At 34.1% G+C, this 16,095-nt stretch overlaps 1 protein-coding gene across 1 annotated transcript; it reads left to right on the top strand.

The window, feature by feature from the left end:
- The first annotated feature begins 6,325 nt into the window (after positions 1 to 6,325).
- Positions 6,326 to 12,047, top strand: LOC141331484 (adenosine receptor A2b). Its single transcript, XM_073836548.1, has 2 exons — positions 6,326 to 7,127; positions 11,719 to 12,047. The coding sequence occupies exons 1-2, from the start codon at positions 6,326 to 6,328 to the stop codon at positions 12,045 to 12,047; spliced, it is 1,131 nt and encodes a 376-aa protein (XP_073692649.1).
- Positions 12,048 to 16,095: the final 4,048 nt, after the last annotated feature.

The following is a 16,095-nucleotide window of genomic DNA, read 5'->3' as shown; positions in this document are numbered from 1 at the left end:
CAAGTGCCTCTCGCACATGTTTGGGTTGTGTGCATAATTAAACAAACTGAATGATTCTTGATCTGCATGCAAAGCTTCCTGACAGTCTGAACCCCAAAGCTGCCTATCTACTGGACAAAAGATGCATTTTAATGTTTCGGCTCTCAATTAACACATCAGGTCAATGGAGAGTTGGACTAAAAGAGAAATATCCGAGCAGGCTAAAACAAAACACCTAAAGCAATTCTGCTGTTGTTATTAGCTACACGATTATATCATGCTTCAATGGAAAATAATTGACATTAGCAGCATGTTTTGGATACTTGTGCTTTTGACAGTGACTGATATCTACAGCTGTACAACTTAAAGCTTCTTTAATTTTCTAATAATTAACTTGCAGGGATAACTGTCCTATTAGGCAGGGAATCAGCCAGCTGAATGTTTTACTGTCAAGTCACATAGTAATTCTGCTCATCAGTGTAAAAACAACTGGAAACCATTTGTTCATGTTAGTGTGTTCTCTAACATTCACAGTATAAATCCCCTGCAATTAATTTAGCCCAAACTTTATAGACTTCATTCAAATGTTAGTATCTAATTTCGGTCTCAAAGCAATAGTTTTCCCAAAAAGTTTACATCCTGTCATTATTGACTCACCCTGAAGCCATTCCAAACCTCTATGAGTTTTTTTCTTCTGCTGAACACAAAAGAAGATATTTTGAAGAATGTTGGTAACCAAACAGTTGCTGGTAGCCACTGACTTCCACAGTATGGAGAAAAAAAATACTATGGAAGTCAATGGCTAGCCACTGTTTGGTTACCAACATTTTTTAAAGGGAGACACTGCAGGGAAAACACAGTTTTTTCATGCACCTATCAAGTTTGAGATTTTGGGCTTTTTGCTTTTTTAAGTGTTTTTTCAGGCTAGTGGAAAGAAAACATCCAAAAACACTGTTAAGTGTTTCCTGTCTGTAGGTTTTTTCTGAATTATGTCGAGACAAAATGAGATACCCAAAATTCCCTCTGTAAAATGTTTATATATATATATATATATATATATAATTTGCTTGATTTTATACAGCATTATATTCCCCCCAAAATGGTAAAAAAAATAGTGTTTCCTGTCTGTTCTAAGTTTTTTTTCTGAATTATGTAGACAAAATGAGATACCCAAAATTCCCTCTGTAAACATTTGACTCTAATATGTAAAAAAAAAAATTAAATCCAGTGTTTAGATTTTTGTACTAGAAATGTATGCAAATCAGTGCATATTTCATTAAATAATGCCTCACTTGCATATTTAAGAGGAGACATTGCAGGCCAAAACTGTTTTTTCATGCACCTGTCAAGTTTGAGATTTTGGGCTTTTTGGTGTTTCATAAAGTGTTTTTTCAGACCAGTGGAAAGAAAACACCCCAAAGACACTGTTAGGTGTTTCTTTTATAGCACTTTATCTATGTGTGTCAATGCATTTCAAATAGAATACATATTTTTAAAGACTGAGTTTTTTTCTCCTACACTGAGCCATAAATTCCCACTTCAGTAGCACTTACACACACCAAACTTTACATTTTTATTCCTGTTTATATCCTGAAGGTTTTTACAGAGAGATTAGTGTGTATATATATATATATATATATATATATATATATATATATATATATATATATATATATATATATATATATACTGTATATATATATATATAATTTGCTTGATTTTATACAGCATTATATTCCCCCAAAAATGGTAAAAAAATTGTGTTTCCTGTCTGTTCTAAGTTTTTTTCTGAATTATGTAGACAAAACGAGATACCCAAAATTCCCTCTGTAAACATTTGACTCTAATATGTCAAAAAAATTAAATCCAGTGTTTAGATTTTTGTACTAGAAATGTATGCAAATCAGTGCATATTTCATTAAATGATGCCTCATTTACATATTTAAACCTAACATTTTAGAAAACTTGTAATACAAAAAATGTTTGCAATTATTAAAGTAATCAATCAACTGGATGAGTAAGGTGATAACTATTAGTTATTTTTTTTTCCATATTCACCTGCAGTGTCTCGCTTTAAATATCTTTTGTGTTCAACAGAAGAAAGAAACTCTTCTGGACTTTAATTTTTGAGGTGAACTGTACCTTTAAGTGCTTGTTTACTTTAAGGAAATTACAAATTCAAGTTTAATAATGTCTCTTTGACTTAAATAACAAAACGTTTCAAAAGTTATCACCATGCATACTTGAATAATTATAGTCCCATGTAGAGTCTATAATTTTTCTTCTCAGTATGCCCAATCAGTCTACTCAGTCAAAATAATGTAAATGGGTGAATTAAAACAGTGTTCTGAGCAAAATTAATGAATGCTTTTTATACAGCATTCAGTGTGTTGTTAGGAACAGTAGGAGTCAATGGAGTTGTTCCTTAAGAGACTACTTGACATAAAAGGTTATGTTTAAGCATTATAAGTAAAGACAGATCATTAAATTGTTTTTGGATTACAAAAGGTTTTGTAATTTAATTAACCATGACATAAAAATCTGAAAAATCATTAAAAAAAATTGCATTGCCAAATGCCAAATATTTTACATTATATATTTTTTTGCATTGCATTTACACAAATAACTACTTCTGTCTGGTCCATCTGTGATGATTGTGCCAATGTAGTTTACAATCAGTGATTTAAAAAAAAACCTTTTAATTAAATATAATATTTTTGTTTGATATTGACAGCTGTTTCGGAGATATATTACATCTTAAAATGTATTTTTTGGACCAGTTTTAAGTTTTATTACATTTTTGTTCCTGAAATCTACCTTCTGCAGGGATCAGAATAATCTTACTAAATCATTTTGAACAACACAAACTGAGTATTTAATCCAGATCGAAACCAAGATTGGATTTTGTGATCTAATCTGTATTCAGAATTTTTTTTTTTTCTTTTGAACAACTCATTTTCAAAATTTGATTTAATCCGATCAGATTACTTTTAAACAACTAACTCCAGGCTCTTATATGGGCCATATAGTATGATTTTGTGAAAACATGGAGCTCAACACACGTTGGTGCATTCTTTTACTATATGGCTTAAAATACATTTAGAAGGATCACAAATTTAAGACATGGGTGCAGAAAATGTATAGATTTATTTGACTACAAAAAGTTCAATCAATTTCACACGAAGAGTGCCATTTTTTCTCTAAAAATGATCATGATTACAATTGTGATATTGATTTTTTACAACAGTTCAATAGACAAGTCTTTACTTAAGAGACACGTTTTAGACAAAATATTGACTGTTTTCGCTCTGCTTCATCCCAAACAGCCACAGTACTGTTCTGCGTCTCTGAGCAACATGACGGTGTTTCGTTCCTGAATGAATTACCTGTTTAAATGATTCGGTTAAATCACAATGACTCACTTATTAACAGTGACTTGCTGCCTCCCACTGGTGGTTTTAATTCCACATTTAAAGTATCTTTTTTTTTTCTAGATAATTTCAAATATCAGTATTCAAAGATTTATGTTTAATAAATTAAAACATTATTTATGCATTTGTAGCTGCAGGTTAAATGCGTTCATGACCTGCATTAAACAGTGTGTTAATACATCTAAATGCCACTTCAGATGGATTTTCTGTGTTTCCTCTAGATTGCAAAGACAATTTTTGTTAATACTGATTTAATTTGGTAACAGCCTAAATGTCTTACTATTCTAATTCACTAATTAAATGTAAGATTTTGACTCAAAAGTTAATGCAGACTTATACAAAATGGCTTTTTAAAGGTTAAAATGCCCATTAAAGGTAAGAATCAAGTTAAACTTACTGGAAAAGATTAATTTCTATCAGTGTGAACTGACCAACACATAGAATATGAAGAATATCAAAAAATGTAGGAGTCAGCTGTCCATGGTAGTCCTTCAGATACCAGCACAATAACACACTCAGCAAAATATTGCACACTCACCACAATTTTATCCAGAAGCTGAATATTTGATACTCATACTTTAATATGATGTTTCTAAAAAAAAGATAAATTTATATATATATATATATATATGGCAAGTAAACCTAAGTTGCTTCAGTCCAGTAAGTGTTCATCTTGAAATATTACTAACAATAAAAAGCTATTCTCCTATGCTTACTTTATAAAATTGATAAAGTTTTTTTATTTTATTGTATTTTAGTATTTTATTTTCATTTTTAAAAATTATATCAAAATGCCTTTTACTTACTAAAAAAGTGAAAAATATCACTCATATTGACAAATGGCATTTAGAAGATTTAGAAGTTTTGATTAATACTTTTAGGGTTTTGAATGATTTGAAAGTTTGGATTGATATTTTTAAGGCCTTAGAAAGTCATGTATTAAATATTATATAGCAGGCTTTGCTATAGAGTGTTTTCATGACGTGTCATCAATCGGCCATATCGTTGACACTGAATGTAAACAATGTAACTGAACCGAACAAAACTTGGTACCGAAAAATCGGTAGGACCGGGAAAAACATTTGGAGTAGCCTACTATAGACTGCCAAAAGTTATAACAAATCAAGGAGAAGAGTCCAAAAAACTGTCTTATTAAGGCGTTTGTGGATGGCTAAACTGAACCAGGATTTCCAGGGCAAGAATCTTGACAACATTCGTGTTTGTACTTATCATTTCCAGTCAGGTAGGTGAAATATTAGGCTAATATCTCAATTAATACTGCTTGTACGTATCTTTACCCTCTGTTAACTTAGTTTGTCAAAATATTGCGCCCATTCCTGCTTACTAAATCTTAAATATGCTGTCTAAAGTGGTTTAGACAGAATAAATGAGCAGAACAACATATTCAGTAGTACATTAACCATGCAATCCATGCAGTTGTTTACATCTAAGTATCGCCAATATAGCCGCACATTCAAGTAACTGACTAAATCGTGACATAAGTGCAAACCCATAGTGAAAACATGGAGCTCATACTCAAAGGAAAAAAACACCTCAGAAACTGAACAAACTAAGAAATAATATGCCATTTGGTGCAGCTGCTGATATGTATGATAGCTTGTAATGTAAATCAAACAGATGTTTATTACAGTAAAACAGACTACTCTGTTCATTAAAAGCCTGATGGATCATATTTAATACTCATAATTTAATTAAAAAAATAAGATATGTATGGAAAGTAAACCTAAGTTAGTAGTAAGTGTTCATCTTAAAATATTACTAACAATAAAATGCTATTCTTAACTTAACTTCATTAAAAACATTCATTTTTATATTTTATTTTATTTTCATTTTTAAGAATTATATCAAGACGCCTTTTACTTACTAAAAAAGTGAAAATTATCACTCATATTGACAAATGGCATTTAGAATTTTTAAACGTTTTAATTGATTGGCATGCTTTGGGCTGTACTATTCAGTAGGACCAGGAAAAATATTTGCAGTAGCCTAATATAGACTGCCAAAAGTTATAACAAATCAAGTAGAAGTGTGCAAAAAACTGTCTGAGGAACAAAAGGCATTTGTGGTTGGCCAAACTGAACCAGAATTTCCAGGGCAAGCATCTTGACAACATTTGTGTTTGTACTTATCATTTTTGGTCAGGTAGGTGAAATATTAGGCTAATATCTTAATTAATAGTGCTTACGTATCTTTACCACCTATTATACCACCTTTATAATATTGCACCCCTTCCTGCTTACTAAATCTTTCTCTATATGATTTAGCAGCTTCCACACGTTTTTATAAGTGGTTTACACAGCATAAAATAGCAGAACAATATAATTAGTAGTACATTAACCTTGCAATCCATGCTGTTGTTTACATTCGAGTATCGCCATTAAGGCCACGCATCCATGTGACTGACCAAATCAAATCATGAGGTAAGTGCTGTGTTTACTTCAGCTTTTATTTTAACTGCATCTGTTACGTGACCATCACTAATCTAATTTTCACTAATCTTTCACTAATCATCACTAATTTTTGTTGTGACTACAATGCAACACATAATTCCAAGTAACTCAAAAGAAAAATATTCCATTATTCAAATATTAGAAATAAAACAACGAGTGGGTCTATTAGTGCCATTTCCCCATGTGTCTTCCAAAAACATGGCTGGCTTGCTCCATTCAAAAACAAGCCACCTGTAACGATGTTATAATTAAGACCATTCAACAGGGCAGCATCACGTGACTTAGCTTGATTTGCTTCAGGTGTTCATCTTACCTGAGGCGTCTGCCATGTAGAATCTGTTTGCATACAGTTGATCTTTATTAAAACTATTTGCAACGTTTTAAAAATAAGGATTTTTCAAATAGCTAGCCATGGGTCATTAATGGAAATACGCCATCGCCACGATGTCCGGCATAAACAACGTTTCCATTCTATCAACTGATGTGGACTTGAATGTCACGGATCTACAAAAGACACTGGAGGCTCACCGCCCCATTAAAATTGGGATTATATCGGTTTTGGGAGTGATGATAACTTTGGGAAACATTGCTGTTGTAATGGTCATAGCTTCAGCGGTATCGGGGTGGTCGAGAAACTCTCGGTACTTCCTTTTATCGTTAACGGGAGCTGACTCGGCGTTTGGACTGCTTATCATGCCGCTCAATTTGTGCGTGAGTTTCATGAAAGAATATAACGCGGGCCCGGACCCCTTCTGTCACATCGTGGCATTTTTCAACGCAACTATATATTCCACTTGCATGTACACCCTTGCAACCATAAGCTTGGAAAGATACATAGCAGTGTTTTACCCTCTGAAATACTCCACCGTGCTTACCAGGAGAAGAGCGCTGCTCCTAATTGCGTTTTCTTGGGTCTTCCCTCCCGTTCTGCTCGTTCCCATCTCGTTCCCGGCGGGTATCATTGAAGTGCAGTTCTCCAGAGCCTCGCTCGTGTGCAACCCGCTGTACTCCAGCAACGTCGCGTACTCCCTGTCTTTGACTTGCTTCATCTTCTTCCCGTGCTCGGCCATCATGACCTTCTGCAACCTCAGACTGTGGGTAGCTGCGAAGAGACAGAGGTTGAAGTTGAGAAGACACAGCTGGGGTGGAGGATACAGGCCTAAAGTCGCCTTGCGTGTTCTGGTTCCAGTCATGACCGTTTACTACACCTGCTGGACGCCCTGTATGGTCATCATGCTGTACAATGGTGAGCTCATGATTAATAGCCTATCATTTATATTCATTCTGGTGGTGTTCTGAACCCAGCCTTGTGCTTGGAACACAAACGCAGAGGTTTAGCAGTATATCCAAGCTACCTTTTGTTTTGTTTAAATGGCAGTAGCCTACCTTTCATCCCAACCAAACATGCAATGCTTTTAACTCCTATTATTGTGTTTTATTTTACATTGTGTATAATAAAATGCATGCATATAATTTATTTTGCACACATACACTACTAGTCAAAAGTTTTTAAACGGTAAAATTTAAGAATGCTCTTCTGCTCATGAAGCCTGCATTTATTTGATCCATAATGCAACAAAAGCAGTAATATTGTGAAATATTTTTACTATTTAAAATATCTGCTTTCTATTTGAATATATTTTAAAACATGTAATTTATTCCTGTGACTTCAGTGTCACATTGTCATTCAGAAATCATTCTGATAAGTTGATTTGCTGTTCAAGAAACATTTATTATTATTATTATTATTATTATTATTATTATTATTATTATTATTATTATTATCATCGTCAATATTTTTCAGGTTTCTTTGAATAGAAAGATCCAAAGATCAGCATTTATTTGAAATAAAAAGCTTTTGTAACATTATACATTACTGTACCATTCAAAAGCTTGGAGTCAGTATCATTTTTGGGGGGAGGAGGGGGAGCAATTATAGAATTAATACTCTTATTATTTAGCAAGGATGCTTTAAATTGATCAAATATGATGATAAAAACATTAATAATGTTACAAAAGATTTCTATTTCAGATAAATGCTGTTCTTCTGAACTTTCTATTCATCAAAGAAACTTGAAAAAAATCTACTTGGCTATTTTCAATAACAACAACAATAATTATAATAAAGTTTTTTGAACAGCAAATCAGAATATTAGAAATCCAGCTTTGAAATCACAGAAATAATTTGCATTTTAAAATGTATTCAAATAGAAAACAAACTAAAATACTTTGCTATTTTAGTAAAACTTTGACTAAAATAGTAAAAATATTTCAAAATTTTACTGTTTTTGTTGTACTTTGGATCAAATAATTGCAGGCCTGGTCAGCAGAAGAGACTTATTTAAAAAAAAAACATCAAAAATCTTACTGTTCAAAAACTTGGCAGTATATATAGACTGGCAGTCTATGACTTGTGTAAGTATTTTTTCTTTTCTAAAATATATAAATATCCATATTTCAAGTCAAGAAAAGTTTAAACCTAGATTATACATTTCTTGCTCCTGAAATTCATTTTGAAATATATTTTGCTATTTAAAGGTTGAAAATGAATATTTTCAATTTAAAAAAGAATATTTTATTAATCTTTTTGTTAATTAGTTAATAAAAATGCAACCTTTCGTAATAGCTGATGTTAACTCAGGTCTGTTGAATATTAACAGGTGCAGATACTTTTAAATAACATATTAGTAAATATTACAATTAACATAATATACCCAATATATATTTTTCATTGTTAGTTCATAATAACTAATGCTAATTAGTGGAACCTCATTGTAAAGTGTTGTTATTGTTTTGTTATTACTTTGTTTGTAATTTCACTAAAGGACGTAGCATTCACATAGTGTGCTTGTCTGTGAATGCATCTAAATGTAGGGTAGCGGTCTGTGGTTATGCCGCTTAGGCCTATATGGCCAGTGTGTCGTTGACTAGAGAGGGAAGTATAATACTTAGATGTTGTTAAACCTTCTAACAACTGATAAGGCAAGGACTCTGAGTGCAGTAACCTTAGATAGCTTACTGCAGCTGCTGTTTTCAACAAACATGACGAGATAATCACAGAGTTTTAGGCGAGCTGAGATGAAAGACAAGACAAGGAGACTGAAGCCCTCCTACATGGCGTTTAAATTGCCCACTTTTATGGCACTTGTCCTTTTTTAAGCTTGACAGTTCTTGTTAACAGTCTACTTTGGTTGTGTGGAAAAGAGAAGCTTGGGCATTTTGCTAAATAACTGTGGGAGTGTAAAACAAATTATTGTACTGTCACACATGCTGTACGTAAAGTAAATTTTACTCTGTTAAAAGTCACTGTGGCCGAAAACATACTTAAGTTAAGTAGAGTGGGGGGAAAAAAGCATCCGTATTTATTTGGAATAAGTTTTTTAAAACAAAAATACTGTTTTCTGACACAGCCATCATTAACCTGGAACCTGTTAGCTGAAATGGTTCAACAGAAAAATTCAACAGGGTCATTCCGTGTCAAATCAACCAAATTTCGATAACTTCCCCGTCTCAAATTTTTGATTTTGCTATTTTTTTTTTTATATTTTTTTTTTTTTTTTGAAGAAAGATAGACATGCATAGTGATGAAAACCAAAATGGTAAATGTTCATCCATGACATTTAATGAGCAATCCGCTATTTTGTAGAGGGTGGTCAAATTAGCAATTTTCACCAGAGATTCAAAAGTCAAATTACAGGGGTTTAAAAATGACTTCAGAATGATGGAAGCATCATAATGTTATTTTTACACAGAGATTGGTAGGTCTGTTAGTACAATTTGTTAACTTCAGCAATCATTCTTGCTTTATGTGCCAATACTAGTGACCATTTTAAAATGGGGAAATAGCACTTTTCAATTTTTTTCTCTTAAGCTTGCATGCCTGTAACTCAAGAAGTATTAAAGATATGTTAATGCCTTTTTAGATATTGGGTCTTAACAAACTTTCCTTTTGGCATCTTTATTTTTAAGGGCCTATATGGTTCAGTTCCAGAGCAGTGGTCAGAAACCAAATGTGGGTCACTTTGCAAACATATTACTACTTTTCTTTTAAAGAGGAATGAAAATTGTCTAAAGAAGAAATAATGTTAAAATTAGAAATGTATCTTGTTTCCCTCTAACAAAACAATTGCATAGAATATACCTGAGTGCTAAAAGTGCACTGAAATGGTCAAGGTTTCTCTTGTGGACTTTATGTAAACATCTTATGTGAAATATCTTATTCAGGTCAGTACTAAATAAAAAAAAAAAGCATGCATTTTGTATGATACCTCTTGTTTTTGTAAAATAGTAAACATTTAGCAGATTCTGGAAGGTGTATGTAAACTTTTGACCTCAACTGTATTTAAAGTCAAGAAAATTCTAAACATAGATACATTTCTTGCTCCTGAAATTAATTTTGCTATATAAAGGTTGAAAATGAATATTTTTGATTTCAAAAATATATTTTATTAAGCAAAACGTATTTGCAATATATTTTGGGCAGTTTTTTTTTTTATAACAAATACGAGAGCCTGTTACCTGAAATGGTTTAACATATAAATTCAACGGGGCCATTCCATGTCAAATCAACCAAATTTCAAAAACTTCCCCGGCTCAAATTTTTGATTTTGCTAAAAAAAATTTCTGAAGAAAGATAGACGTGTATAGTGATGAAAACCAAAATAATAAATGTCATGGATGAATATTTACTGAGTAATCCACTATTTTTTTAGAGGGGGGTCAAATTGCCAATTTTCACCTGAGATTCAAGAGTCAAATTACAGGGGTGTAAAAATGACTTCACAATGATGGCAGCATCATAATGTTATTTTTACACAGTGATTGGTAGGTCTGTTAGTAAAATCTGTTGACTTCAGCAATCTTTCTTGCTTAATGTGCCAATAGTGACTATTTAAAAATGGGGAAATAGCACTTTTCAAGTTTTTTTCCCCAAGTTTGCATGTCTGTAACTTAAGAAGTATTAAAGATATGTTAATGCCTTTTTAGATATTGGGTCTTAACAAGCTTTCCATTTGGCATCTTTATTTTTAAGGGCCTATATGGTTCAGTTCCAGAGCTATTGGAATTTTATTATGGCTCCAGGAGTAAATCGTTAAAATGTACACATTTTCAGTGGTCAGAAACCAGATGTGGGTCACTTTGCAAAAATATGATACTACTTTTCTTTTAAAGAGGAATGAAAATTGTCTGAAGAAGAAATAATGTTAAAATTAGAAATGTATCTTGTTTCCCTCTATCAAAACAATTGCATAGAACATGCTAAAAGTGCACTGAAATGGTCAAGATGAGGCACATTACCTTGCTTTCTGTAGTCTAATAAGATTTTATATTAGAATCAGTTTCAGTGATATTTGGAAAAAGGGCTATATTCATGAATGACATTTAATATTTGGGCTTTCATTGCTATACATGTCTACTTTCTTCTGGAAAAATGTTATCAGAATAAACAAATTGAGCCGGGGACCTCTTGTTGAGTTGACACGCAATGACCAAACAGCTTTTTTAGTACACTCTTAAAAATAAAGGTGCTTTAAAATGTTCTTCACAGCAGTGCCATAGATTAGAAGAACCATTTTTGATTCAGTCAAAGGCTCTTTAAAGAACCATCTCTTTCTTACCTTTTTATAATCTGAAGAACCTTCTTTCACCCCAAAGAACCTTTTGTGAAACAGAAAGGTTCTTCAGATGTTAAAGGTTCTTTATGGAACCATTTAGACAAAAAAAAGGTTCTTCTATGGCATCGTTAAGCACCTTTAATGTTAGGAGTGTACCTATTACCATCATGCCAATATATTAAATAAAGTATATGTCTTAAAGCATGTTTTCCTTGTTCACAGCGATTTCAGGCAGCGGTGTCCCCGAATGGATCGAGTTTATTGCTGTGTGGTTACCAACCTCCAATGGCTTCCTCAATTGTATCTTCTACTTCTGGATCAACCATAGCTTTAGAAGGAAATTCCGTTTGGTTCTTCAGAGACTATTTCTAGGACTTTGTCCAGGTTCTGACAGCGATTCAAACTGCGTCAACTCGATAGAATCCTCTGTGGTTCCTGGATGGAACAGTACCAACTCACTCAAGGAGCGGTTTTCTAGCGTGTCGTCCACCTGCACTCTGCTAAGGCTCATGCCTCCTCAAACCAACATGCGTGAACCAGAGCCGGCTTAAGAATCCTTTTATTCTTGTCATCTGATGAAGTTTTAAAGCTCTGGTGAAGTTGAGTCGTCAGGAGTGCTGTTGACATGTCATTGGACAGAGGTTATTCCGATAAATGTCTTTTTAATCGCAAGTTAGCATTCAGAAACACTCATTTCCTTCAAGCTCTTTTAGTTTAATGGCTATTTGTGCCTTTTTACATCTTGATGGCACCTTCTCATATTCAGTCAGGTTTCTTCGCCTAATTGAAGTCTGGAATGGTTTTGCATTGTTGATCGCCGTTTCAGGTTAAACACGAGAGCCTTTGAAACATTGCATACGTTTCCTTATCTATTCGTAAACCCAGTATCAAGCAGCTGTGGAAGTTTAACCTTTAAATTTCAGTTTATGCAGAAGGGGAAGTAATTAGCCAGGTATGTAATGTAAAGGTCAGATCAAATATGCCTTTTGGCTTTAACCTTTTCCGTTTCATGACATTTTCATTGCATCTCTGAAGCAAACATTAATTTTTATGTTCGACTAAGTAGGCTTTTTGGACACTGTCAGACATGGAGGAACATTGTATGACCGGCATTATCAAATTGTAAATAAACCGTATGGGTGGGCTATGACGGACTGGAGCGAATGTTGAATTGAAGTTGACGCGCTCCAAGGGTGAAGCTTTGTGTGTCTTTTGGCTGTGTTGTAATAGCATAACTGTAAATCTAAATTTTAAGCTTTAAGTTTTAGTTTAAGCACTTGTTACAAAAAAAAGTAAATTTCAATGAGGTGAAAAAAAAGTCATGTGGTGGAGGTTGCATATAAAGAAAGCACCTAAAGAGCTGTTAATAACCTGGGAGTGTTATACAGCCATACATTATGATTGATTACAAACATTTTTGATGTGTAAATAATTTAATTTTTATATATGGTTTATAAGTGTTTATATGAAATGTTAAAACTTCAATTTGTTGTAAAATAAAGCGTCAAAGCCTATTTACTATTTAAAGCATCACTTTTGTTCCGGCTGTTTGATTGACTTAAGTCATAAATCATCAATTTAATTATGTCCTTGTTGTTGAGAAATATACCTGTTCCTGTGTGAAAACCCATGAGCAGTCAGACATGTATAGCTTGACGAGAGGAGTGAGGCTCTCTTTGACAGAGCAGGACTCCATTCTGCTCTGCTCACATATGCTTCATGAAGATGACATTTATAGTGGTTCATTTTGACAATAGACCTTGTGGGCATTATATAGTATGTAAGGGATGTGCCGACGTTTGCGGAAGATGTTCCCACATCTCAAATAAAGAAACTATACTATATGCTACATTTTTGTGGCAATTCATTTTACAGCTCAGAGGGCACAGGTTTTTTTATGGGAGAGCTGGAGCTCATGCTGGCAGATATGTGGTAAAAATAGCTTTCTGGAGTTTGTATAATGACTGTGAAGCAGTATATTTGGCCATTTCCTATGTAGCCGTGCTTCATATCAGGGTTTTGATGCAAGGGGTCATGGTTTGCATGCTCAAGTTCAGGGATTTGGGACTAGATGGTTTTGCAAAATATGTAATTTATTTTTAGGACCTTTAAAGTATATGGAGGTTTATTAAATAAAATGTTTTTAAAAACATTTAAAGTGATTGTTCTTCCCGTTTTATTTTTCATTTACTCACCCTCAGACTGTTTCAAACCTGGTGTGCATTTCCCAAAAGCATTGTTAGCTAACTATGGTTGCAAGTTTAATTAAAATCTATTGGTAATAATGGAATAGTTGTTTTTGGGAATTGCACCCCTGTATGCGTTTCTTTTTTTTTTTTTTTTTTTTTTTCTTTTTGTTTGAGCCCAGGAGATATTTTTTTTTTTACCTCTCTCACTATCCTCCTGGCCAGCACAGGTGTCACTTTTGGCTTCCGACCATGTCCTCTGAGATTTTTCACAGTGCGGAACGTCTTGTATTTTTTAATAATACTTTGCACTGTAGCCACTGGAACTTCAAAACATTTATATATGGTCTTATAGCCCTTTCCTGACTTGTGAGCAGCCACAATGCACAGCCGCAGGTCCTCATGAGCTCCTTTGTCTTAGCCATGACTGTCCACAAACCAACAGCAGAGAACTTCTGTTTTTCACCTGTTGAGTTAAAACAGCTGTTCCCAATGAATCAGGGTAATTAGGATGCTTTAGAACAGCTTGGATTATTTGGAATGGTATAGAACTTTGGATTTTCCCATAGACTCTGACAGTTTGCAAAGGGTATGAATAATTTTGGGCATGCCACTTTTTGTTCAAATGTAAATAAAAGCTAAGAAATATTTTTCCACAATGATGCCTCTTGTACCTCGTCTTATTATCTTTTGGGAGAAGCCTGTCATTTTCGGTCAAAAAAAATTGCTGGTTGAATAAAAGTAAGTTTAAGTCAGAATTTGTACAGAATGTATACATATATTTATACTGGTCCTTGGTCTGTTTATCATATTTGACCACATACACTACCAGTCAAAAGTTTGGACACACTTCATTAAAGAGAATGGGAAAGTGTGTCCAAACTTTTGACTGGTAGTGTAAGTTCCTTCTCACTTCCCAGAAAATGGCACACACACCCCCAAGGGCCAAACAGTCCACATTAAGGCTGCAGCATATACAATAAACTTTAGTAATGGGATGTGGGAACCTCAGTGCTACCTCAGCAACTTGGAGTGCTGCAGAAGACCTGATCAATTCAGCTCTTTTCTTGCATTCTGTAATGGAGAAAAATAAGGAGGATAAAGTCTCACCTAAATCCTATTATGGTGGTCATATCAAATCAGATTCCAACATCCTTGAAGGTTAAACTAGCTTTAGTAGGCTTGTTTAAGAGATAAATCTCCATAGGTCAATAAAGAATGTTTTGCTCCTAAAAGCTAGGTTGAGTTTAACACAAGACCATTACATAAGACTGATTAAGCCAGCTTCTTAACAGCAAATCTAGTGACATTATTGCACAAGTATAGAAAGCTACAGCGACACCTTGGGGGGCTGTTAAAATGCTGCTAATGCGATTTTTAAAATCTCCTCGTGTGGTTCAGCTGCTAGTTGGCCAGTGACTTTGTAACTGTTTGTTGTCATGGTGATGCAATTAGGATGAGTTTAAGAGACCATTTTAGATCACGTGGAAGCCCTTATGCCATTTGGAGAGGCTGCAGAGCACCAAATAGACACTTGAAGACTGTCACCTTCTAATCAGCAAGAACAATGAAGGAGATACTTGCTTATTTACTGTTGTGTTGAAAAGTGATCAGATTCTACTATATAGCCCGAAATTATTCATACCCCTGGCAAATTCTGACTTAAAGTTACTTTTATTCAACCAGCAAGGTTTTTTTTTTTTCCGACCGGAAATGACACAGGCTTCTCCCAAAAGATAATAAGACGATGTGCAAGAGGCATCATTGTGGAAAAAAATATTTCCCAGCTTTTATTTACATTTGAACAAAAAGTGGCATGTCCAAAATTATTCATACCCTTTGCAAATTGTCACAGTGAGTCTATGGAAAAATCCAAAGTTCTATACCAGTGGTTTTCAATCCTGGTCCTGGGGACCCACTGCTCTGCACATTTTGTATGTATCCCTTATCTGACACACTCAGTTAAGTACATGGATCTCTCTCCTAATGAGCTGATGATCTGTATCAGGTGTGTTAAATAAGAAAGACACACAAAATGTGCAGAGCAGTGGGTCCCCAGGACCAGGATTGAAAACCACTGTTCTATACCATTCCAAATAGTCCAAGCTGTTCTAAAGCATCCTAATTACCCTGATTCATTGGGAACAGCTGTTTTAATCAACTCAACAGGTGAAAAACAGAAGCTCTCTGCTCTTGGTTTGTGGACAGTCAAGGCTAAGACAAAGGAGCTCACTGAGGACCTGTGGCTGCAAGTCAGGAAAGGGCTATAAGACCATTTCTAACCGTTTTGAAGTTCCAGTGGCTACAGTGGAAAGTATTATTAAAAAATACAAGACGTTCCGCACTGTGAAAAATCTCAGAGGATGTGGTCGGAAGCCAAAAGTGACACCTGTGCTGACCAGAAGGATAGTGA

The sequence above is a fragment of the Garra rufa genome, chromosome 3 (assembly GCF_049309525.1).
Source record: "Garra rufa chromosome 3, GarRuf1.0, whole genome shotgun sequence".
Classification (NCBI taxonomy): domain Eukaryota; kingdom Metazoa; phylum Chordata; class Actinopteri; order Cypriniformes; family Cyprinidae; genus Garra; species Garra rufa.
The sequence above is the reverse complement of the archived record's forward strand: the minus strand, read 5'-3'. Positions and strand labels throughout refer to the sequence as shown.